Source organism: Eumetopias jubatus, unplaced genomic scaffold, assembly GCF_037043125.1.
Source record: "Eumetopias jubatus isolate StellerSeaLion01/CBP00866 unplaced genomic scaffold, mEumJub1_p1.0 scaffold_8, whole genome shotgun sequence".
NCBI lineage: Eukaryota > Metazoa > Chordata > Mammalia > Carnivora > Otariidae > Eumetopias > Eumetopias jubatus.
Genome location: NW_028274814.1, coordinates 121,766,226 through 121,792,531, shown reverse-complemented (window position 1 = coordinate 121,792,531; position 26,306 = coordinate 121,766,226). Strand labels below are relative to the sequence as shown.

Sequence of the window (26,306 nt, the reverse complement as noted above, 5' to 3'; positions counted from 1 at the left end):
AAACGGGAGAGAATGTGATCAGGCAGGAGACTAGAACAAAGCGATACACTAGAGATTCAAGGTATATTTTGGTCTGTTAGAAGAAACTGTATCCCAAAATTTTAAAGAGAGAGCAACTTAAATATATGTACCAAAAATAAGGTTAACTACTATGAAGGGATAGAATATGATTCTAAAAATGAAAAATAAAGATAAAAAGCTTTTGCATAGCAAAAGAAACAGTCAACAAAACCAAAAGACAACCAAAAATGGGAGAAGATATTTGCAAATGACATATCAGATAAAGGGCTAGTATCCAAAATCTATAAAGAACCTATTAAACTCCACAACCAAAGAACAAATGATCCAATCAAGAAATGGGCAGAAGACACGAACAGACATTTTTCCAAAGAAGACATCCAAATGGCCAACAGACACATGAAAAAGTGCTCAACGTTGCTCAGCATCAGGGAAATCCAAATCAAAACCTCAGTGAGATACCACCTCACACCAGTCAGAATGGCTAAAATTAACAAGTCAGGAAACAACACATGTTTGTGGGGATGAGGAGAAAGGGGAACTCTCCTATACCATTGGTGGGAATGCAGGCTGGTGCAGCCACTCTGGGAAACAGTATGGAGGTTCCTCAAAAAGTTGTAAATAGAGCTACCCTATGACCCAGCAATTGCACTACTGCGTATTTACAGCAAAGATACAAATGTAGGGACCCAAAGGGGTAGGTGGATGTTGATGGATTGGTGGCGTTCGGGAGATGGATTGCTCCTTCCCACCGGGCTTTGGATTGACCACCTCGCCATGTGGCTGCCTGCCTCTGCCCCCTGCCCCCCCAGAGAGCCAAGTGGAGCCTGATGAGTCATCAGTTGCTTCCCAGCCATGCCTTACTGGCCAGTTATGGCCCCAAATGTAGGGATCCAAAGGGATACATTGCTGCTATAAACCCTGATGTTTATAGCAGCAATGTCCACAACAGCCGAACTGTGGAAAGAGCCAAGATGTCCATCAACAGATGAATGGATAAAGAAGATATGGTATATATATATATATATATATATATATATATATATACAATGGAATATTATGCAGCCATCAAAAGGAATGGAATCTTGCCATTTGCAATGATGTGGATGGAACTGCGGGGTATTATGCTGAGCGAAATAAGTCAATCAGAGAAAGACATGTATCATGTGACCTCACTGATATGAGGAATTCCTAATCTCAGGAAACAAACTGAGGGTTGCTGGAGTGGCAAGGGGTGGGAGGGATGGGGTGGCTGGGTGATAGACATTGGGGAGGGTATGTGCTATGGTGAGCGCTGTGAATTGTGTTAAGACTGTTGAATCACAGATCTGTACCTCTGAAACAAATAATACATTATATGTTAAAAAAAAAAAAGAAGAAGAAGATAGCAGGAAGGGAAAAATGAAGGGGGGGGAGTCAGAGGGGGAGACTAATGGTGAGAGACTATGGACTCTGAAAAACAAACTGAGGGTTCTAGAGGGGAGGGCGGTGGGGGGATGGGTTAGCCTGGTGATGGGTATTAAAGAGGGCACGTACTGAATGGAGCACTGGGTGTTATACACAAACAATGAATCATGGAACACTACATCAAAAACTAATGATGTAATGTATGGTGATTAACATAATATAATAATAATAAGAAAATACACTTTTATAAGACTAGGAAAAAGGACAGGAAGAAAATTGTCAAAATGGGTACACAATTTATCTCTCACATATAAAATTATGGGTATATTTTGTTTTATTCTTTATCTTTTCTGTGTTTTTTTTTTACAATAAACAAAATATTTTCATAATTTTAAAGTCATTAAATTCAGATTGTGGCATGGGGAACACTAAATATTGAGAGTTCAGGATTCAAGTCTTAAAGACCACAGTTGTTAAGCCAGTAAGGGATTACTCTAACATAAAATTTTCTAAATTAATGCAATTCTTAAAATATATAATTTAAAGAGCTCCAAATTGCAGGATGCAACATTCTCTTCATGGTTAACTGTAAGATCACATTTAGAATCCCTAAAATATAAAGTATTTTCCTTCCTCTGCTCAGAAGAAATATAAAATACACTTTAAAGTGTAATATAAGGGTCTGGAACTTCTGGAAGTCATTCATTAATGTCCAACATGACAAAGTAGGGGATGCTATAAAACAAGGACTTTTGTAAACTTTCCTAAATAGAAAGTGATCACTTGTGCAAGGACATTTGCAAATGAATCCTTCAAGGTGACAATCTTTACCTTTAGCTCATACTGCCCAGTGAACAAGACAAAATACTTCAATACAAGAAGTTCTATGTCTACTTTGAACTTCTGATATTTATTTGTTGTTAGTCCTATAGTTTTGATATTATCTCTAAAATCAAAGCTCTTTCTACAGTCACTGATGCCTCTGACTTTGAGTCAAAACACGAAGCTCTTTTTCAGAAGCAATATGGTGAAAGCGTCATAGTTTCAAACTGATGAAGTTTTAAAATAAAACATAACCCCACTGGGCTTCAGTAATTGACATGCAACCAAATGTAATCCCAAGGAAACTAAACCAATAAGTTACATTAAAAAGGGAAACTTTAAAAGGATTCATGAAGATGTAGAGAATATAATGAACAATTTTAAAAATCAAAAATAGCCACAAAATTCATGTGATCTCCAAATCTGCCTTGAGCTTTTCTTACACTTGATTGAGTGATTATACTCAAATATTAATTGTGACTCTGTTGTGTGAGAATAAAGTTGAAAGTATTTCCAATAAAAAGGAACTTTGATAACAGTGCTTACATTTAAGAAAAGATCTTCTGCTGAGCAAACAATATGTTAAAAAATCATTTTAGATTTGTAACTAGTTTACATGGATTTAGCTAAATGCTTATATACAAAAGGAATTAGAAAAAACAAGCTCTAAATAGAAGTCTCAATTAGCACATATGTCAATGCCTCTCCCTTTCCACCTCTGTCTGTAGAAATACCTTTCTACTTTTAAGGCCCAAACTAAATGCTCCACTTCAGGAAGCATTTCTTGACCCTAACAAGCAAACACCATTTTCTACCATTTCTATTTTGAACTTCTATAGCTACCTATATTTTATCTTTTCTATGGTACATGTTTTCCATCAAAAATAAGATAGGTAGGGGCACCTGGGTGGCTCAGTCAGTTAAGCGACTGCCTTCGACTCAGGTCATGATCCCAGGGTCCTGGGATCGAGCCCCGCATCGGGCTCCCTGCTCAGCAGAGAGCCTGCTTCTCCCTTTCCCTCTGTCTGCCCCTCTGCCTACCTGTGCTCTCTATCTGTGAAATAAATAAATAATATTAAAAAAATAAGATAGGTAAAGTATCTAACACAGTTTGGAGTAGACACAGACAACATATGAGCTCCTATCTTTTCCCATCTAGATTTCTTTCTTCATCTCTAGCACCCTCAACTAGATTATAACACGATGGAGGCCTGGGACCAAATTGCATCTACCTTTTTATCTCCTACAGAATCAAGATCAAGGCCTTGAACATATTAATTGCTCAATTAAAGCTCTTATACTGCAATTTCATATTACTAGTAACAGTGGATACAGACTGAGAAAACATCCCAGTTTTCTTTCATCATCCATAATTTTAAGGCTTCTTGATAGGTTATATATAGACAACTATGAAAGACATGTTTTAAATCATGCATTTACTTTTTTGTGAGCTCTTCTCAAATCTTGTCAAATAATAAAGAAAATGCTGAGGTATCAACATCTTAAAGCTTATAATGAAAGTCAACAGTTGCCAACCTTACCCCTTTCTCAACTCCAGACCTATTTCTTTAGCACAAATACTCTCAAGAGTTTTTTTACTTCTTTTGGCTATTTCCATGTGGGTATTCCATTGTTTCTTGATCAATGTTATATATTACTTATTATTTCCTACTATGATACAAGACAATGTAAGTTATATGACTGACTGCCACTTCCTCTTGCCCTCTACCCATCCATCCAATCATTATTTTTAATTATTCTGTTATATTGCCTTAGTTTAATAACATTAAATGACTTAAAATTCAATTTCTTGTTCAAATATAAATAGATCTTATATTTGCAAATTAAAACAAAGTGGTATAAAAAAGCAGATTTTGATACTACATTGACCTGGATTTGAATTCCATTTTTATGTGACCCTGAGCCATTAATAATGAGCCTCATTTTTCTCATTTATAAAATGGAAAGGATGAAATTTTTGAGAAGCTCCATTAAAAATTATGAACAATTGTTTACATACATGCAAATATGGCTCATAGTGTCAGATCATCAAGTGATGATCAATTTTCTATGTCTTATCTGTCTAATTTTATAATGACATATTCCGTCTCTGAAAAATGAAAGCCAATTCCAAGTTTAGGGTCTAGACTAAATGAAAACAATGCATGAAAAAAACTGTGTAATTAGACTTGGAATAATTATTTCATGTTGAAACAGAAATAAAGAGAAGTGTGACAAGTTAAATCTTACTTTTGCCATGCAACACAAAAGAGAGGGAACTCTGTAAAGTAGGCTAAAGGGGACAATGGTATTTACTGTGATTTCCTCATAATGAATGATGCTTGATTGGAGCATCTGTCTACATTCTATTTACATTCTGCAAATAAAAATCGGTAGTTCCTGTCCTGCAAGGTACTTTTAATACAAATTGTCAAATGCAACATTTTTACAGAATAGCAAACAGTGATATATCAAAACTTGATATAAATATCTAAAATAAATCCTCACCTGTAATATTTTTGGACTTATTAGGCTGCAAAGAACACCATTCCTGTAATTGAGAGTTTGTTTTCAATTCCCCATAGTGAATTCAGTGTTTCTATGACAGTGTTAAGATGAAGAACAGTATTAAGAAGGGGGAGAGGTACATTCTGTCTTCTTTACAAACTTTCCCTGCATCAGACAGTGTTCAAGATAGATCTTTTAAGGAGGAAGAAAATAAATTCAGTTCTTCTGAAGGATCTGAAATTGGAAACCCTAGATTCACACGTGGGATATTCCACTGGTTCTAGAAAAACTTTCCATCTCTGTGTCTTTACTTCATTTATAGTGCTTACCAAAATCTATTTAGTATGTTATAAGCTAAAAAGGCTTCGCAAGAGAGGATGCTTCATAAGTGCTATTGTGGTGAGCACTGTGAAATGTGTAAGACTGTTGAATCACAGACCTGAACCTCTGAAACAAATAATACATTATATGAAGAAAGAAGAAGAAGAAAGAAGAAGAAAGAAGAAGAAAGAAGAAGAAAGAAGAAGAAAGAAGAAGAAAGAAGAAGGAAGAAGGAAGAAGGAAGAAGGAAGAAAGAAAGAAGAAAGAAGAAAGAAGAAAGAAGAAAGAAGAAGAAAGAAGAAAGAAGAAAGAAGAAAGAAGAAAGAAGAAGAAAGAAGAAAGAAGAAGAAAGAAGAAAGAAGAAAAGAAGAAGAAGAAGAAGAAGAAGAAGAAGAAGATAGCAGGAGGGGAAGAATGAAGGGGGGAAATCAGAGAGACTATGGACTCTGAGAAAACAAACTGAGGGTTTTAGAGGGGAGGGGGATGGGGGGATGGGTTAGCCTGGTGATGGGTATTAAAGAGGGCACGATCTGCATGGAGCACTGGGTGTTATATGCAATGAATCATGGAACACTACATCAAAAACTAGTGATGTAATGTATGGTGATTACCATAACATAATAATAAAAAAGTATATCAGAGAAAAATAAATAAAAATATTGATCAAAATCAATACACGAATCATTCTTTCATATTAGTGTTGCATAACTGTAAATCTAGTGATATTGCAAGATCATTCTCTTACAAAAGAAAGCTCAGCATTGTATTAAAAGGAATAAACAGACTGATTCATCCACACCAATCACTGTAAAATCTAGACATTCTTTCAAATGATTAACACTGAGTAGTTCTCAGGACTCAATTCTGGACTGGGTCCTGACTGGAGAACCACATTTGGCTAATAGCGGGTAGATGTTTTTTGAGTCTAAAATGGAAAGAATAATTCTAGTACTTGAGCCAGTAATGGCTGACTTTCAACAAAATTGTTTCCATGTTTCTCAGGATTGGCAAAACAGTGATCTCCTAAATTATAATGCATCCTTACACTAGGAGTTCCAAAGAGGGCTTGGAAATCAGAGCTGCAAAGCTCCAAAGGGCAGGAAGGATCTGTGAGTCCTGCAGGCAATGCTCCATGGGGGGCAAGCAAAGGTGGGGGGTGGGGGGATCTTCCAATCTCCTAGCTGATGAGTTCTGTTGCTATGATGACACGCATTCTTACAGAGGAAGGGAAGAAAAAAACCTCAGGATTAGGAGGGGTTGCAGAAGAGAAACGTGAGACCTTCAGCATTACTACAATGTTGCTATTCTCTTAACTTGCATGATAAATCTACAGAAGAGCTTCAGATGAATGTATGAGAGTATGGCCTTGCAAGACAATAGGCTCATGACCATTCTGTCCATTCTGTACATGACCTTCACCTCTAACTGAGGAAATTAAGCATAGAAGTTTACTATTAACTATCTACCACAAATAAGGGCTTAGGTTGGGGTTAGGTTACTAGTTATAGTTGTATGGTCTTTAAATTGTAATTTAAATCTTTCCCAGCTTCCTAAACATAAAATTTTTGAAATAACCTTGGGCAGAAGATAGAGTTTTATGTTACACAAAACACAACTCTTGTTCCAGAAATTAGTCATTTGGTTTTCCTTGTGGCTGCCTTTTCTACAGCTTTTCTTCATTCATTTTGTGTGTTCAAATGGTTGTGAAAAGGTTCTTCAGAAAATTCTCTCTTTATGCATCATATAAGTCAAAATATGTGCATATGTCCCTCAGCAAAGGGAAAAGAAAATGTAAATAAGGGAAGAATTTGGCACATATTTTTAGAAAACACAATTTTGTTACTCAGCAAATGAGAGCAAGGAACACAGATACCAATGCCCAAAATAGTTTGTTTTCCTAAGCACCCCATATTTACTAAACTCACATCATACATCAAAATGGAAAAAAAAGAACACTTAAAGAGGAAGAGTTTCAAATGAAAGATGATTACTGTTATTTCCAAATCATACAACTGACTGTTCTGAAAGACTCTGCGTTTACCTTCAACACTATGAGAAATGAAACAGAAGTCCAAAGTAAATCTTATAGTTCTTCTACCACATAGTTTCAAAGCCATGTGGAAGATCTTATCTTCCAGTCACATGAAAAATCCATTTCACAAATAAAACAAACATGTAATTTCACCCAGCTTCAGATCTATTCAGGAAGAGTAGCCAGGTTCTTTAGGTTCAGTAAAGAAGCTTCAGTCACAATTCTCAATGTTTGTTTCCAGATAAAGTGATGAGAAAAACACCAAAATTTCACTCTCAACTAATTCTCATCTTCAAGGGGAAAAAATGGCACAGCTGGGAAAAAAACTCGTAAGAAATTAAAGACATAGGTCTTAGGGTACACCAATTACTAATTTTATACTTTTGGGCAAGCAATTTCCTTTCCTGAGCCATAAGGAAATAAATAAATAGGAATAATTCCACCTCATGGACTAGTGGAAGAACTAAATGAGATGTAGAAATATTTCTGAAAGCCCCTTGGAAACAGTGAAGCATCATTTAATGTGAGGTAGTTGTCTTATGATCATTACTGTTTTAAAGAACAGCCATCCATTTGCTTTTTCCTTACTTTTTCCCTAAAGAATGAGTTGAATCTCAACTCTCATTTTGGCAGAACTAGAGATAAGTCAGCCTTCATTTGGCTTCTTAGGAAAGACACAAGTCTTTCTTAGTTTTTTTTTTTTTTTTTTAACCTCTCCTTACTTGCTCCTTGTCTCTCCCTGTCCCTTTCCCCATAGCTCCTGGTACTGCTGTTTTAAAAGGTGAAAGACAACATGAAAGGCACTTGCTGAGTTCAGTTTGTTCCCTAATTTGAGATCAGACCTTGACATGAGGGCCAGAAAGTAATTGCTAAAACTCAGGGAAATGGGGATGTGTTCCCTGTGTTCCCTAATATTGGAACAAGAAAAAGGGAGGAGGAAAAAAATAAAGGCCTAATGCAGAGTACAACAAAAAAGAAGCTACAAAGTAGAGCATCACTTTCCAATGGAATCCTGGTCCCTTCTTCAGTATGGTCTTCTTATGCTAAGGCTTAAACTATTATAGGGCTTGTAGTTTAAATTTTCCAAGGTTCTGTTATACTAACTTGCTAGAAACATATTGTCACCACATTGTTTGAAGAAGGTAACATTAGCACATTGAATGAAAGAACCTGATTTCAAACTATATTACAAAGCCGTGATCACCAAGACAGCATGGTACTGGCACAAAAACAGACATATAGACCAATGGAACAGAATAGAGAGCCCAGATATGGACCCTCAACTCTATGGTCAAATAATCTTCAACAAAGTAGGAAAAAATACGCAATGGAAAAAAGTCTCTTCAATAAATGGTGCTGGGAAAATTGGACAGCTATATATACAGAAGAATAAAACTTGACCATTCTCTAACATCATACAAAAAGATAAACTCAAAATGGATGAAAGACCTCAATATGAGACAGGAATCCATCAAAACCCTAGAGGAGAACATAGGCAGTAACCTCTTCGACATCGGCCACAGCAACTTCTTTCAAGATACATCTCCAAAGGCAAGTGAAACAAAAGCTAAAATGAACTTTTGGGACTTCATCAAGATAAAAAGCTTCTGCACAGCAAAGGAAACAGTCAACAAAACAAAGAGGCAACCCACAGAATGGCAGAAGATTTTTACAAATGACATTACAGACAAAGGGCTGATATCCAAGATCTGTAAAGAACTTCTCAAACTCAACAGCCAAAAAACAAATAATCAAGTCAAAAAATGGGCAGAAGACATGAACAGCCACTTCTCTGAAGAAGACATACAAATGGCTAACAGACACAGGAAAAAATGTTCATCATCATTAGGCATCAGGGAAATTCAAATCAAAACCACATTTGAGATACCACCTTACACCATTTAGAATGGCAAACATTGACAGGGCAAGAAATAACAAATGTTGGAGAGGTTGTGGAGAAAGGGGAACCCTCTTACACTGTTGGTGGGAATGCAAGTTGGTACAGCCACTTTGGAAAACAGTGTGGAGGTGCCTCAAAAAATTAAATATAGAGCTACCCTATGACCGAGCAATTGCACTCCCGTGTATTTACCCCAAAGACACAGATGTAGTGAAAAGAAGGGCCATATGCACCCAGTGTTCATAGCAGCAATGTCCGCAATAGCCAACCCGTGGAAAGAGCCGCGATGCCCTTCAACAGATGAATGGATAAAGAAAATGTGGTCCATATATACAATGGAATATTACTCAGCCATCAGAAAGGATGAATACCCAATTTTTACATCAACATGGATGGGACTGGAGGAGATGACGCTAAGTGAAGTAAATCAAGCAGAGAAAATCAATTAGCATATCGTTTCACTTATTTGTGGAACATAAGGAACAGCACGGAGGACATTAGGAGAAGGAAGGGAAAAATGAAGGGGGAGAAATCGGAGGGAGAGATGAACCATGAGAGACGATGGACTCTGAGAAACAAACGGAGGGTTCTAGAGGGGAGGGGGGTGGGGGATGGGTTAGCCTGGTGATGGGTATAAAGAAAGGCACGTATTGCATGGAGCACTGGGTGTTACATGAAAACAATGAATCATGGAACACATCAAAAACTAACGATGTACTGTATAGTAACTCACATAACATAATAAAATAAAATTAAATTAAATTAAAAAAAATAGACTATCTGATGTGGAATCTTGCCTCTGCCATTCACTGGCTGTATGTCCTTGGGCAAGTTATTTAGCCTTCTCTGTGCCTTACTTTCTCCAGCCATAAAAATAAGGATAACAGCATGAGCATATTAGGGAAATTAAATGAGATAAGGAATGCAAGCAGCTTAATGGTTCTTGAGGTTGAGAATATGGTAGAGTGATTAATAAATTGTAGCTATAATTTTACTTCTGTCAAACACTTAATACCTCTGTATACAGACAGAACTACATTCCAGCTTCACTGGAAACAACAACATCCTAAAGTTTCTCTTGTGTGACATCAACTTGTCCCAGCATCTAGACACCATATATATACACAAGGACAAAATAATGAAGCATAAAGGGCTGCTTAGGCTTTAAATTAAAAGATAAAAGAAATTGTGTTAGAAATTATTTGGGAAAACCATGAAACATATCAGTAAAAACACCATTTTACAAACTCTAAAAGAGACTAAAGGACAAATTCTGGGATTAATGATATTCCTCTGGGACTGTGTGATAGGCCTAACAGATAAAGAAAAAGCAATAGAAGAAATATTTTAGATTGCAGAAGGCTTTGAATTCTATTTTATATGGCATAGTCATTAAACTGGGATAATGTGATCTATACCCACTAAGTTTTACAGTTTTGAATTCAAAAAATTGCAATCAATGTTTCAGTTTAATCTGCTCTTGACCCTTATAGTCCCAAGCTTGGTGCCATTTAATACTTTTATTGTCGGTCTATAAAGGGGAATAGAAAATAACATTCATTAATTATGAGTGGCTAAAAGATAAGGTCAAGTTGAAATCAAGACACAAGAGAAACATCTCAAACAATCAGAAGAAAAATGAAACCACACAAATACAAGACAAAGATAAACAGCTCCTGTGTCAGTATAGCACAATGAAAATATTCATTCCAGCACAAGTTAACTGGAAAACTGCTCTATGGTACAGTGACTGAGCAAGAAAGGGTTCTGGGACATATTCACTTTCAGGCTTCTGAATTTTGTCTATGATGGTGAAAACAAAAGTGATCACTACCATTTATAACTGAGCACCTACTATGTGCCAAGGATCACATTCAGCATTTTACATTAATGAATTTATTAGCTTGTCCTAACAATGTGATATAGAGTTGTCAGCTATAGTGCATAAAAATACAGAGCACCCAGTTAAATTTGAATTTCAAATAAATAATAATTTTTTATTATAAGTGTGCCCCATGCAATATTGGGAAATACACCAAAAAGCATTTGCTGTTTATTTGAAATTTAACTGTGAGTCCTGTATTTCATCTGGCAACTCTAACACCATGAAATAGGTATTAATATCCTCATTTTGCTCATCAGAAAACAGATTCACAGAACTTAAGTCATTTGCCCAAGTCTGTATAGCTATTAGTTAACATATCTGGGTTCAAAATCTCTAGCAACAAAGCCTATATTCATAACCAGTCAATGCATTTTCTCTGTTATTATGTTCTCTCCTGTATATGAATGGTCATCCCTCCATCCTCCTGTTGACATTCTAGTTGACCTTCAAAGTCCAATTTGTAGACTATATACTTTGTGAATCCTTCTTAAATTTTTCCCACTAAGAATATTCCCATAACTTTATTTAGATCTTCATTCCAGCCCTTAAAACAGCTTGACTTCTATTATAGCCGGTTATATACAGGTCCCTATAGCAGACATTCTTGTATGTACATTTCTCTTTTCTAACATCTCCTCTATTCCCTTTTGGGGTAGTGTCTTTCCCTTACCATATGTAGCTCAGGTGGGAGGAGAAATTAAGGGGTCCTACAATCCTATTATAACAACTAAAGGGAGAAATCTCCTTCTGTCGTATCCTTTCTTTCATTACCACCTATCTAGCCAAGGGAAAGGTGTATATGGTCAATAAGACTGCTTCTTCCAAGTCTTCAAAACTTGAGCCAAATAATGCAAAACCAAGACAAAATGGTAAGGGTTCATTTATTCCAGATAATCAAATAATTCATTTCTTGGTTTCTGTTCCTTTTCCAAAGCTGGTTCCATCCATAGGCTTTCCATCCATATCCTCCAGATTTAAATTCTTTCTTTGCTTGGATTAAATAATTAGTTTCAGTTGTTTATAACCAAAGAACCCTGACTGATTTCTCTTTGGACATGACTGTAAGCTCCCTAAGACCATGTATAAGAGAGTTTTACACCATTCCAGTCCCAACGAGTTATCTTCCAAATAAATATTTGTTTGTACATAGTAGGAACTCAGAAATGTTTGTAAACTCAAAGGGGGATAAATGAATTGAAATTGTTCAGGGCTGATAGCATAGAAGATCAACAAAACTCTTATTTTTTCTTTTTGTACTTCACAACAAGTCTGAGTAAGCTTTTAGAAAGCACTTTGAGAATTGGGATTATTAACTTCGTAAAAAGTGGATGGATCACATAATAGGCCTCAATATTACTAAAATGTCTATGACGCTTCTAAGATGTATGACTCACTACAAATAAGTTTGCAAGGCCTTTTATAATCTCCCAACAGAGAGCTATGATGCATTAGTGTAAGTATACTAAAAATAAAAGGATGTAACTGAAGTCACATCTTTCTTGCAGAATAGTTTTAAATATACATATTTAAAAACAGGTTTTTACTTATAATTTGTTTAATATAATTTTTAATTATGATTTGGTGCTAAAGAATTGGCTTTATTTATATTTTCTTTTTTTATTTTATTATGTTATGTTAATCACCATACGTTACATCATTAGTTTTTTTAATTTTTTATTGTTATGTTAATCACCATACATTACATCATTAGTTCTTGATGTAGTGTTCCATGATTCATTGTTTGTGCATAACACCCAGTGTTCCATTCAGTACATGCCCTCTTTAATATCCATCACCAGGCTAACCCATCTCCCCACCCGCTTCCCATCTAGAACCCTCAGTTTGTTTCTCAGAGTCCATAGTCTCTCATGGTTTGTCTCCCCCTCCGATTTCCCCCCCTTCGTTTATTTATATTTTTCTACCATTAGCCAATGCAAGTAGGGTTCAACATCTATGATAAAATTATGGATAAACATAGTGTTTTTAAGGTGAGATCAGTGACTTGACAGATGTTAAATTATCTCACACTGACACTACACCATCAGAAAATACTTTAACATTTCTTTAAATTTTTATTACATTAATTTCAGCATAAGATGTCAAATAAACACTGACTGACTCTATCTGGATCAGACATGAACAAAATACTCCATGTAATTCTGGGCACTGTATATTCAAAGAGGCAGTAATTGAAATAAGATGGTTTCTAACAGCAGAGTGAGTAGGATGGTAAATAATCTGAATGCCGTAACATTGAAGGAAGCATTGAAGAAACTAGGAAATGTTTCAGTTGGCAAATAGCTCAAGATGAGTTTTTAAAGGAACATCACTTGAAGGAATTAGATTTAGTCTGTGTAACTTCAGAATGCAAACCTATACCCAGGGGGTGGACTAGATTTCGACAAACAGCAAATAATCATTTAGTAAACCTTTCCCTGAATAAAGTATGGGGTCAGTTGGAGATGGAGATAAAAGATAAATTGAATATAGTTTCTGCCTTTCAGGAGAACTATGAAATCTAAAAAACTTCGATAAAGCTTCTGAATTCTGTGGAAGTACTGGAAAGTGGGAGACCAATTCTGAACAGTGAGATCTAGGAAAGCTTTTGAGAGGATGTGGAATTGGGTTACATTTTGAGGAATGAGAAGGGCTAAGCAGAGATTTACTGGGGGCTGGGGCATTTCCAAAAGTGGGGAAGGAGCATTTCCAAAAGAGCTCATTTGAGAAACAGTGAAAAGTCATAGATGGTTAAAGTAGAATAAGGCAGGCTGGGGTACAAAAGATAAGCCAGGATCTTACCCTCTAATGGTGGCCTCTTTATTGACCATCTTCTATGTGTCTAGCACTAGAATGAAGGTATGTATGTAGATGCTGCACAAAGGCCAATTTTGGCCCAAGAGGAGTGCTTACTGTGGTATATTCCTAATAGTTCATGGGTTCTTGCTCATAACCCAGAAGAGTCAGAGATAGTATTATCTCCATCTTCGATTAGAAACAGTTCAAAAGGGAGGTTGAATTCAGACTCAGGTCTGTCTTACTCTAGAGCCCATGCTCCCCTCCCCGAAACTGCAGGGTGAAGCTCAGTGTTCAAAAGAAGTGTCTTTCCCTGGAGGAGTCAAGTCTGTGCTACACCACCTAGTAATAAACGAGGAGAACCGTCAGGGAGAACTTATACTGATCCTTTTACTTCTGTTCTCTTACCTTGGCAAGAATCTGACCGATTTCTGACAGAATCTTAACTGACATTTTAAAGTATACACATTGTAAAGTGTAAGATGATTTTTATTGAACAGGTAAAAGATTCACCTTTACATTATTAGAAATACAGTAATTTGTTTTTTTGTAAAAAAAATAAAGATAAGCCAGGAAGAAGAGGTTAAACTACTAAGGTCTTAAGAAACTGGACTCACAAGGTTGCACTTTATTCTGGAGAGCCATAAAGATTATTAAGTAGAGGAGGGATAATATTAATGGTCTTCTTTGGAGGAAAACTTTGGGATGTCCCAGAAAATTAATTAAAGAAAGCTGTGGAATGCAATTCCCCAACATCCAAATCCCTTCCACTGGGGCCTCCAGAATTCTCCTCCCATCATCAGTCTTTTCTCAGATTGTTCCCTTCAACGTCTTGCTCTTATGAAAGCCTGGCTCTTCCACAGGTCACTGCTTCCCTATGGTACTATTTGTCTCCTATAGTCCTGACACCAGTGGACCTGGAGAGGAAGAGGTATCTCCCTTGAGTCTTAATGGCACCTGCAGATCACTGGTCTTCCCTATTCCCTAAACATCCCCAGTCTTGAATCTCAGGTTGTTCTATCACCTTCAATCCTTCATCATTGCATTCACCTGCTGCCTCTGGCTCATTCTCCCTCATTTCTGGATGAGGTCAAGTCCTGGCTTATTATCCCTCTTCTAAATGCTATTCAATCCTTGACAGTTTCAATATCTATATAGATGATCTTTCCCAAACCCTGGCTTCTCAGTCCCTGAGAATTCTTTCCTCCAATGATCTTGCCCTCCACCCTATGACAGCCACTCATTTCATACCCTAGTGTAGACCTTGTCATTACTACTAACAGCAAATCCCTCCACAATATCAGTGTCAGGCATTCCATTCACCCTCTTAAAACCATCTCTTAACTTTCTAGCTCTTCTCCCTACCCTAAACCTGACACCCTTTCAACCCCTCTGGAACCTCCAACTGATTCTATCAACTTCCCACTGCCCCCATTCCCTTATTGGCTTCACTCCCCTCTTTACCAAGCTTGAATCACATAACCAATTGTCATCATTCCCTCTCATATGCCTTTGATTCTCTCTCTCTCTTTTCCTAATTCCTTGGCAAAATCACAACCCTGACTAAATGTAACTGTCCATCAATTCAATGTCTTCATGTATGTACCTAAACAAAGTTAAAGAAAAATACACAACCACGATAACCTGTCCTACTTTAATTTCTTGACCATGAATCTTAAATAGCCCTTTATTTATTTATTTATTTATTTATTTATTTTAAAGATTTTATTTATTTATTTGACAGAGAGAGACACAGCGAGAGAGGGAACGCAAGCAGGGGGAGTGGGAGAGGGAGAAGCAGGCCTCCCGCGGAGCAGGAAGCCCGATGCGGGGCTCGATCCCAGGACCCCGGGATCATGACCTGAGCTGAAGGCAGACGCTTAACGACTGAGCCACCCAAGTGCCCCTCAAATAGCCCTTTAATGTGGGCTGGCTGGCAATCATATCTCCCCCGTCCATACTACCTATCTTCATACCATCTCCCTCTCCCTCCCTCCCTGAACAAGACTTCATTCTCATTCTCAGTGATGACCTTGCTTCCCACATTACAGATAAAACTGATACAGTCGTAAAGAACTTTTTAGACCTTCATCACACTGCCAACAGCCACAGGTACTCTGCCTTACCATCTGTTATCACAGATAAATTATTCATAATTCTATTGTGCATAGCTCTCATCTCTCACTGACACCCACATCATGAATTCTCCCCTCTCCTGAACATCATAAATTATCTGATGGAGATGTTCTATTTTGAAAAAAACAAAATGCTCTCTTGACTTTACTTCTCCAGCCAGGGCCTTATTTGTTCACTAGCCTTCACAGCAAAACTGCTTTTAAAAACGTAGTCTGTATTATTCACAGTATCTAATTCATATCCCTCCATCTTCCCTCAAAACCACTTTAATCAGGGTTTCATCCACACCACTTCACCAAAACTGTTCTTATCAAAATCAACATCGATTGCCACTTTACTAAAATCAATGGCCAACTCTTAGTTCTCATCTTACTTGACTTTCAGCAACACTATCCTATATAATCACTCCTCTCTTCTTGATAAACTTTCTCTACTTCCAAAACATGCAATTTCTAGTTTCTAGACATCCTTGACAGTCATTCTTTCTTAGTCTTCATTCTCTCCTACCTTTACTATTGGAGTCACCCAGATTTCAGCACTTCATCATCTCCCCTTCGCCAACTTTACTTCTTCCTTCTTTCATCTCTTTTCATCACTTGGCTTTAAAGACCATTTATATGTCAACAACAGGTGATTTTATATCTTCTTCCCAGACCAATCTCTCACACTCCAGACATGCTTATTTCATCACCCACATGATCTCCCTAGTTCTTGATATTATCATGTCCACAATCAGACTTCTGATCTTGGCCCTACTCTTCCCTAAAACCCACCAAATGTGCTTCCCCTGCAGCCTTCTCCATCTCAGTTGATACCAATCCAATTTATTCAGGCCAAAAACCTTAGAGACATCTTTAGCTCTCCTTTCTCTCTTACCCCACATCCAATCCATGGGGAAATCCTGATGGCCCAACTTTAAAATACTTCCAGAATCCAAATTCTCACTACCATTTCTGCCCTCCTTAGAGCTACCATCATCCCTTTTACCAGACTGTTATGATGGCCTCCTATCTGACCTTTCTCCTTTTACCCTCTCTGTCTATAGTGTATTCTCACATAGTTGTCAATGTGGTGCTCTTAAATTATAAATCACACCAGGGCACCTGGGTGGCTCAGTCAGTTAAGCATCCTGCTCTTGATTTTGATTTGGGTCATGATCTCAGGGTCCTGGGATCAAGCCCTGCACCAGGCTCTGCACTCAGTGGGGAATCTGTTTGAAGATTCTCTCTCTCTGCCCCTTCCCCCACCTGCTCGTGCACTCTCATGTTCTCTCTCTCTCTAGAATAAATAAATCTTAAAAAAAATAAGTCAGATCATGGGATTCTTCTGCTCAAAAACCTGTGAGAATTCCCATTTTGCAAAGAGCTCTAAATCCTTATTATGGCCTTTAAGGCCCTGCTCTACCTGAGCTTCCTAGGCTGGTATTTCCCCTCACTCCAGGCTCAGGGGGTCTCTGTGCTGTTTCTCAAACTTATAGACTCATTCCTCATTCATTGATGTATCCCAAATACTTGAAGAGTGCCAGGTAACCTAATAGGCCCCCAATAAACATTTGTTAAAGGAAAGTCAGGTAGAACAATTAGAAAGCTATTGTAATTTGTCAATGATATCCCAAGAAAGCTGAAGAAAATGTACAATAAAGCTATTGTAATAGTCTGAAAAATAGCTAATGAAGATTCAGTTCAATCCCACCCTGCAAATGTTTTCTGAAAGTGCAAATATAAATAATCCCTGCCCTTGAAGACCTTATGGTGGAGAGACAGACAGGTAATTTTAAAATGTTAAAAGATAATAGAACAAAACCAGGGCATCCTAGAGAGAGCAGCATGAACAAAGATTGGGAGACATGAAATACCATCATGTGATGGAGAACTGAAAGCAAGTCAGTCTGATTAGATGTGATGGTCTGGTTGATATGACTATTTGGCTAGACTACAGTCCCCAGTTACTCAATGAACACTTATCTAGGTGTTGCTGTGAAGGTGTGTTGTAGGGATATAATTAAAGTCCATAATCAGTTGCTTTCAGTAAGAAAGATTATCCTAAATAATCTGGGCAGGACTGATTCAATAAGTTGAAAGGTCTCAAAAACAGAGCTGAGGCTTCTCTGAAGAAATTCCTCCTATAGACAGCAGCTTCAGCTGTGCCCAAAAGTTCCAGCATGCCATTCACGATAGCCTGCTCTATGGATTTCAGGCTTGCCTACATAGCCTTCCCAATTATGGAAGCCAATTTCTTGTAATAAATCTCTAAATATCCATCTTCTCCTGGTTCTGCTTTTCTGGTTGAACTGGGACTGATAAACTAGAATATAAGGATTAAGGCAGAAGGGGGTAAAAATGAAGGATGAGAGGCAGTAGAGCTAGATGAGGAAAGGCATTTGTTTTTTTACATGCTCAGAGGTTTGAACTTTACCTCATATTCAGTACGATCAACAAGGTGAATGACATGATTAGGGGTAGAGATGAATTATTCTGGATTCGATATAAAGGATGTACTGGGACAGGAAGCAAGGGGAAGAGAGAGATGCTGGTGGTTGGGAAACCATTGAAGTTACCTGTGAGAGAAGCAAGAGGAGAACCAAGAAAGAAGGTCATCATGGAAACAAGGGAACAGTGTTGTGAGGAAGAAGTGGTGGTGTACCCTGGTCTGGTGCATCAGAAGAGTCTATCACTCAGCACTCTGATAAAAGGAGGTCATGAAGGGCCTCAAGACAGCTGTGAAAGAGTGGATAATCTAAAAATCAGACTGTATTACGTTCAAGAGTGGCTAGGAAGTGGGAGAGAATAGAAAATAAGAGTAGATAATTCTTTTAGAGGAGGAAACATGGCAGAAGAGAGAAAAGGTCAGTGTCAAATGAAAATGATTAGAATGGAAGAAGCTTAAGCCTTCTTAAGTCAAAAGCAAGGGAGGAGAAAAGACGAGGAAGAGAGTACACATTCTCCTGAGTGAGGCTCAAGAGAGGAGGGGTGGCCAAAGCCACAGGGGAAGCCTTGGTCAAGGACAATGGGAGGATCTTCACTTTCTGAAAACTGGGGGAAAGACCAGTAGAATGAAAGTAATGCAGAGATAAATTTGGAGGTGGAGGGTAAGGAATCTGCAGTTATTCATGCCCAATGGCCCTGGGGTAGCTCAGTGAGGTTAGGAAACAAGGTTATCAGTTGAGAGAGAGATGGTGTGACATATCTAGAGATGGAGGCTTGGCTTCAGTTGGGGCTAGGTGGCCATCTGCCAGGACATAACACAGAGGAATCAGGATCAGGTTCAGGACTTCTAACCTGCCTCACAATTCAATGGTTCTATGAATCAGATGGGCAGAAATGTTGCTTTATTCACTGGTGTCTTCTCAACACTCAAAACAATGCCTGGCATACAGAAGGCACTCAAAATAAATTCGCTGAATGAATGAATGAATGAATGCATACTTAGATGAGCCTCTCATCCAAACAAGCAAATAAAACCTTTTAGTTGAAATTACCTATTCTAATTTAAACTCATTTTAACATTTTTAAGAAATCACAGATGTTTTCCAGAGCCTTGAAACTTAATACAATCCCAGTCTTCGCTCCTAATCTCCAGACAATACAGCCAAGGCAAATCAGATAACACAGGCTTCAAAGTGGGCATTTTTACCTTGAATTTTTCCCTGGACTATCTTAGAGCAAATTATCAAGAAAATGGCCAAATCTTTATTTTATTGTATTATACAATAAGCTTCTCTGAACTGAGTAAGAGTTTACTCACTCAGATTTTCATTTAGATTCTACCATTGTAGGTAGAATGTAACCTTCACCTTTTCTGACACATCAAGCTCTTTCTCTTCTTTTTGGTCTTGGTGACATTTACCACTGACCAAAGGGAAAAGAAGAGAAAAAACAAGACTCTTTAAAAAGGCAAGTTTAAAAAAAAAAACATAAAAAAAAAATGGTAAGTTTAACTGGAATAAAAATATAATGCAGGCAATATTAGGTTGCTGCTAAAATGGGTCTCTGTTGAACATTTCCCATGCATTACCTGGGTGGAAGACTTTGGTTTTCCCACTAGTGATTCCAGAAGAGCTTGCCTCCATTTTTATTGACCTTCTGCCTGGTGGAAGTGAGGAATGCCTGACCACAGGCAGGCGACGTGATCCTGGGCGGCTTGCCACACTTCGCCGTTGATGGATTTGCAAACACTTTTCAGCCCCATGAATAGATAAACTTAAACCTGGAATGAGAAATAGCACCATTGTTATTAAAGAAGTCACTTCTGAATGGTTAAAATGCCAAATTATTTTCTGGCATGAAATACAGCATAAGTAATTATGGTTCAAATTCTTAAGGGATGCTAATGACACTGGAATTCTGATACTGATTGATTTTCACATTGCATTATTCACTGAACATTAGTTCATTCAAAAGTGAACATTCTCAGTTCTCATGACAAGAGTTTCGTGAATGAGATCCAATAAAGTCAAATATTAAAATTCTTTCCAAAATCCTGGGAAAATATGCACTTTATTTAGATTAGAAAGTGTTGCTGGGGTATCTGGAATTTCAATAAAAATTGAGCAATTTTTTTCCTTTCTTAAAAATATTTTAATTCCAGTAGAATTAACATACAGTGTTAGTTAGTTTCAGGTATACCATATAGTGATTCAACAATTCCATACATCACCCAGGGCTCAATACAACAAACTCTCTCCTTAACGCCCATCACCTATTTCACCCATCCCCCATCCCCCCATGCACCTCCCCTCCACTAACCATCAGTTTGTTCTCTATAGTTAAGAGTCTGTTTCTTGGTTTGTCTCTCTTTTTCTTTTGCTCATTTGTTTTGTTTCTTAAATTCCACATGAGTGAAATCACATGGTATTTTACTTTCTCTGATTTATTTCATTTAACATACTCTCTAGCTCCAACCATGTTGTTGCAAATAGCAAGATTTCATATTCTTATGGCTGAATAATATTCCATTATATATATATATATATATATATATATATATATATATACACACACACACACCACATCTTCTTTATCCATTCATCAGCTGATGGACACGTGGGCTGCTTCCATAATTTGGCTATTATAGATAATACTGCAATAAACATATGGATGCATGAATCCCTTTGAATTAGTGTTTTTGTATATTTTGGGTAAATACCCAGAAGTGTGATTACTGGATCATAGGGTAGTTCTATTTTTAACTTTTTGAGAAACCCTCATACTGTTTTCCACAGTGGCTACACTAGTTTGTATTCCCAACAACAGTGCAAAAGGGTTGCCCTTTCTCTACATCCCCACCAAAACTTGTTTCTTGTGTTGATTTAAACCATTCTGACAAGTGTGAGGTAATATTATACTATGATTTGCATTTCCCTCATGAGTGATGTTGAACATTTTTTCATGTGTCTGTTTCTTTGGAGAAATGTCTATTCGTGTCTTTTGACCATTTTTAATTGAATTATTTGTGGGTTTTTAGGTGTTGAGTTTTTAAATATATTTTGGATAAGTAACCCTTTATCGGATATGTCTTCAAATAGCGTCTCCCATTCAGTAGATTGCCTTTTAGTTTTGTTGATTGTTTCCTTCACAGTGCAGAAACTTTTTATTTTGATGTAGTCCCAACAGTTTATATTTGCTTTTATTTATACAGTGTCCTAAGTTTTTACAGACTTTGTTTTAAAGTCTATTTTGTTTGATTTAAGAATTGCTACTCCAGCTTTCTTTTGACACCCATCTGCATGATAAATGTTTCTCCATCCCCTCAATTTCAATCTGCAGGTGTCTTTAGGTCTGAAATGAGTCTCTTTTAACCACTGTCACCCTATGACTTTTGATTAGAGCATTTAGTCAATTTACATTCAAGGTAATTATTGATATATATGTGTTAATTGCCATTTTGTTACTTGTTTTGTGGTTGTTTTTGTAGTTTTTCTCAGATCCTTTCTTCTCTTTCATGGCTTGTTAGTTTTCTTTAGTGATATGCTTCGATTCCTTTCTCTTTATTCTTTACATATCTATTAGTGGGCTTTGATTTGTAGTTACCATTTCGTTTGTAGATAAAATCTTCTGCATATGGCAGTCTATATTAAGTTGATGGTCGCTTAAGTTTGAACCCATTCTTTACTCCTCTCTATGTTTTAGTTATGTGGTATATTTTACATCCTTTTATTTTATGGGTCCCTTGACTGATTTTTTACAGAAATACTTATTTTTACTGCTTTTGTGTTTCCTACTTTTCATACTCTCATTTATGATCTTTCCTTTCCACTCAAAGAGTTCCCTTTATTATTTCTTCTAAACCTGGTTTAGTGGTCATGAACTCCTTTAGTTTTTGTCTATGAAACTCTATCTCTTCTTCTATTCTGAATGATAGCCTTGCTGGATAGAGTATTCTTGGCTATAGATTTTTCTCCCTCAGCACATTGAATATATCATGCTACCCACTTCATTTCTGGTGAAAAATCCACACATAGCCTTATGGGGACTTTCTTGTATGTAACTGACTTCTTTTCCCTGGTTGCTTTTAAAAATTTTTATCACTACTTTTCACCATTTTGATTACTATGTGTCTTCATGTGGATCACCTTTGGTTGATTTTGTTGGGGGATCTCTGTGCCTCCTGGATCTGGATATGTTTAAGTTCCCGAAGTCTATTCTCATTTTGCATAATTTTTCTCTCAGTTTTTCAGTTTTATTACTTTCCATTACTTTGTCTTCTAGTCATTAATTCATTCCTCTGCTTCTTCCAGCCCATTTAGTCCACCAAGTTCATTTTTAATTTCACTTATTGTGTTCTAGATCTCTGATTGGTTCTTATTTATGTTTTCTATCTCTTTGTTAAGGTGTCCTCCTTAGAAAGAGTGGTGTCCTCCACTCTTTTCTCAAGCCCAGTGAGGATCTTTATGATCATTATTTTAAATTCTCTCTCAGGCATGTTACTTATATCCGTTTCACTTAGGTCTCTTGCTGATTTTGTCCTATTTTTTCATTGTGATATATTCCTCTGTGTCCTCATTTTGTCTAGTTCTCTGTGTCTGTTTCTGTGTGTTTGGGAAGTCATCTACATCTCTTGCTCTTGCAAGTAGTGGGCCAGCTGTGCACTTTTAACTAGGTAGTGCTGGTCCTCCTCCACAGGGGAGGCTAAGGCTAAGCCTTAGCTAGCCTTACTGCTAAGGCTGTAGCCTTAGCAAAGACTTGGGCTAGCTTGGCCACTCCACAAAGTACCCACAGATGAGAGATGCATTCTTAACAAAGTGCCCACATCTTCCACAGGGGGTTGGTGAGGTCTCTGTGGGTCTTTTCAGGGAGGGGATCTGTAGCACCAGGATTGAGGCAGGACTGGCTGGAGGGGCAGGGCACAGTATAAGCAAGTTAGGTAGGGAGTGCTGGTGCCCTGCTGGTTCCCACAGGTGGCTGTGTGTTTATGATGAGGGGTAGGGTAGAGAAATGGCACCTGCCAGCTCCTTTGTTCCTGGAAAAGTCTCTCAGGGAACTCTGATATTAGTAACTAACTTTCCTTCCTATAAGTTCCAGGTGCCTTTCAAACTGCAGCTTCCAGGCTGCATCTTCACAGGCTGTTTGCAGTGCTATCTCTTTAAGGGTCGGGGCTCAGCTTCCTATTGCCCTCTGGGCTCTGAGAGCTGAGCCAGCTGATTTTTAAAGTGCCAAGGTTTAAGGCCTGCTGATTTTAAGTACTCATGAAATTCAGTCCCTGATTCTCAGAGCCAAATGGTATAGAGATTTCTCTTTCCCTTATAGGCTCCCCAGTGTGTTAGTCTGTTTCTTACCTCTCTCTGTACCTGTGGCTAACCTCTGTCCAGCAGTTAAATCTACAGGGTTTAGGTTCCCACCAAGCTCTTGCCTCTCCTATCCTGTTCAATGTGGCCTCTTTTCTACATTTAGTTGTGGAATTTGGCCAGTCTTTGGGTCCTCTTCTGGGTTGTTTGCTCTGAAGTGAGTATTATCTAGTTGTATCTGTGAGATGAGGTGAACTTAGGGTCCTCCTACTCTGCCATCTTCCCTAGAAGTCCCCAAGCAACTTTTAGTTAAAAAAAAAAAAAAATCAAGCAACTTTTTTCATAGGATTCATGTATAGACCACAGTTGAGGATTGAACTCAGATTTATGCCTCTGATCTTAGAATTATGTACCTTTTTAGAGGTAATTTATCCAGGAAAATTTCAAACATACCAAAAGCAAAAAGATTAGTATAATAAATTCCATGTACCCATTACTTAGCTTCAACAAATATCAAGTTTTTTTCCATAAAGCTGGTGAGGAAAAAAAAATTTTTCTAATCTTGTTTCATCATATTCCACTCCCTTTGTTGTTGATTTGCTTTTTAGGTGCTAGAGTAGTTTAAAGCAAACTCTAGACATCATGTCAATCTCATCAAAAACAATATTGATTGTATTGACTTACACTGATTATATCAATATGGACTACACCTGATACATGAGCCATATAAAAAATTCAAGATATTTTAAAATAATAAAATAATCAATAATCAAAATATTTCTTAAAAGAACACTCATTGATCACCATTAGAGGTTGCTAAAACACCAATTCATTACTCAGAAAATTGATAAAGGGAAAGAAGCAAGCATTTATCCTTGCCTTTCCTTTACTAACCATATTTCAAGGTAACCAAATAGTTGATAAAATAATGTTTTCACTACAGATTTCCAACTATTACTGATGGAAAAGAGAATTGGAAAGTAATTTTAGAAGCCTCAGTGAGATATGAAAGATAAGTTTTGTCTAAAGAAGCACTATGAGGACAGAGCTAGAATTCAAACTCATGGAGGACTAAATCCAGATCTTTAAAAAAAAAAAAAGAAGCTAAGGAAAGATGTTAGCCTTATTTAATGCCAACAAGCCAGGGGAACATGGTCAGGATTTATGCCATCTGATGGAGGAAAGCTGAGCCTCACCAAATTGCAGAATTTTTTATTAAGAGGAGAATATCTTGAAATTTGAAGGTAGAAATTTAGATTTGGAAGTTACCTTAGTGGTTGGCTAACTAATCCGGTGCCTTATATAGATGAGGAAACAGCCTGGCAGGGAAAAACAGTCTACTTATTATCAGTACTGGAAGGACATAGTAAGAAGTCTATTTAAAACCCAGAAATGAGGGAAATAAAAGCCTCCTCAGAAGTAAAGTGTAAATCTGCAATCATGGGTCATGTCTGAGGTATAAAGAGTTATCTTAAATTTCCCCAATGGGGGGGCGGAAATGATGTGACCTGGGCCAAACTGTAAATTCTAACAAATGTTAAGAAAGGATGACTCAAATCAGAATGAGGTTTGGTCAGCCAAGCGTAACAAAAACAAACAACAACAAAACTTGTAATAAACAAACATGAGTAGTGCCCGTTCAGACAACAGCCTAAAATAAGTGTTCCAACAGCCAGACAGTCCTGAGACACAATTTTTCTCTTTATTCTGCCTTTGCCTATTCTTTATTCTGCCCTTGCTCTAACAGCACTCACCAGACAATCTTCAGATTAGGATTTGGTTTCCACTGCAGGGAGACAGTAATCATACCAATGTTCCCATCGACCCAGCAACCAAGGTTCTCAGTGTGGACTAACAAATTGGCATCCTGAATTTCTTTTTACACTTATATCTCCTCATGATTGCTTAGAATGAATCTGCCCACAGATCTGGTTTCTAAGCCCACAGTGCTATGAGCCTGAGATATGTTCTTGGGAAATTCACACAGGTAAAGCCAGCCATGCTGGGTGACCCCTTGGGAGACCACCTGGCAGCCTTCCCCTCACAATGCATGCCCCACTCTGATGCTCAGGTGCCTAGGCAAGTGTGAGCCTTTTATTCCTAGATGTTTCTCTGTGGGCAGAACTAACACAACAGCATCAACCTGGTATTATTCCACTCTGTCATGTTCCCTACCATGGTTGTATGTTCTCTATTTCCAGAGAGATGCAAAATGAATTATCTGTAGACCCACCAAGAATGTAGAATGCAGACAAATTTTCAGGTGACAGATGAAAGGGCGAGGAGATGTTTTAAGTCAACATCAGACACCACATGCAGTCTGAGTCTGCAACCATGAAACAGACCACTCTTGAAAAAACATTTCTCCTTGTCCCTTTTGCAGAGGATTATTGGGCTAAAGGAACCAGGACTATGACTCAGTGGCTACTTCTAGCTCATATAAAACTCCTTTCAAGGAAGCATAAAATGTTACAAATGACAATAAAAATTACACTGTGGAAATAAATGGCATAGGTACTTGGAATTGTTGAATTCCATATTAAAAATACAATAATGTAGATCATGGGGGGATACGTCAAAAAAATTCATGAGTATTGCCAGGGAAGGATGGATATGGGGAAGATGGGTATGTTATAAGGGAATTGAGGAGGAATCCTTACTGTCTCAGCAAATTCATATGGTCCTCCAGAAATTAAGATTTCTCAGAGGTGCAAATAAAGGACCTGGCCCATCAGAGCTCTCTTTATACAATGGTTAAATC

The 26,306-nt window shown here is 37.6% G+C and overlaps 1 protein-coding gene across 1 annotated transcript in view; it reads right to left on the bottom strand.

Moving 5' to 3' along the window:
* ANO4 (anoctamin 4) overlaps positions 1-26,306 on the bottom strand; it is a 443,661-nt gene that overhangs the window by 226,836 nt on the left and 190,519 nt on the right. Inside the window, exon 4 of the mRNA XM_088025667.1 lies at positions 19,837-20,028. Coding sequence (XP_087881793.1) covers positions 19,837-20,028 — 192 coding nt within the window. The remainder of the gene's footprint in view (positions 1-19,836; positions 20,029-26,306) is intronic.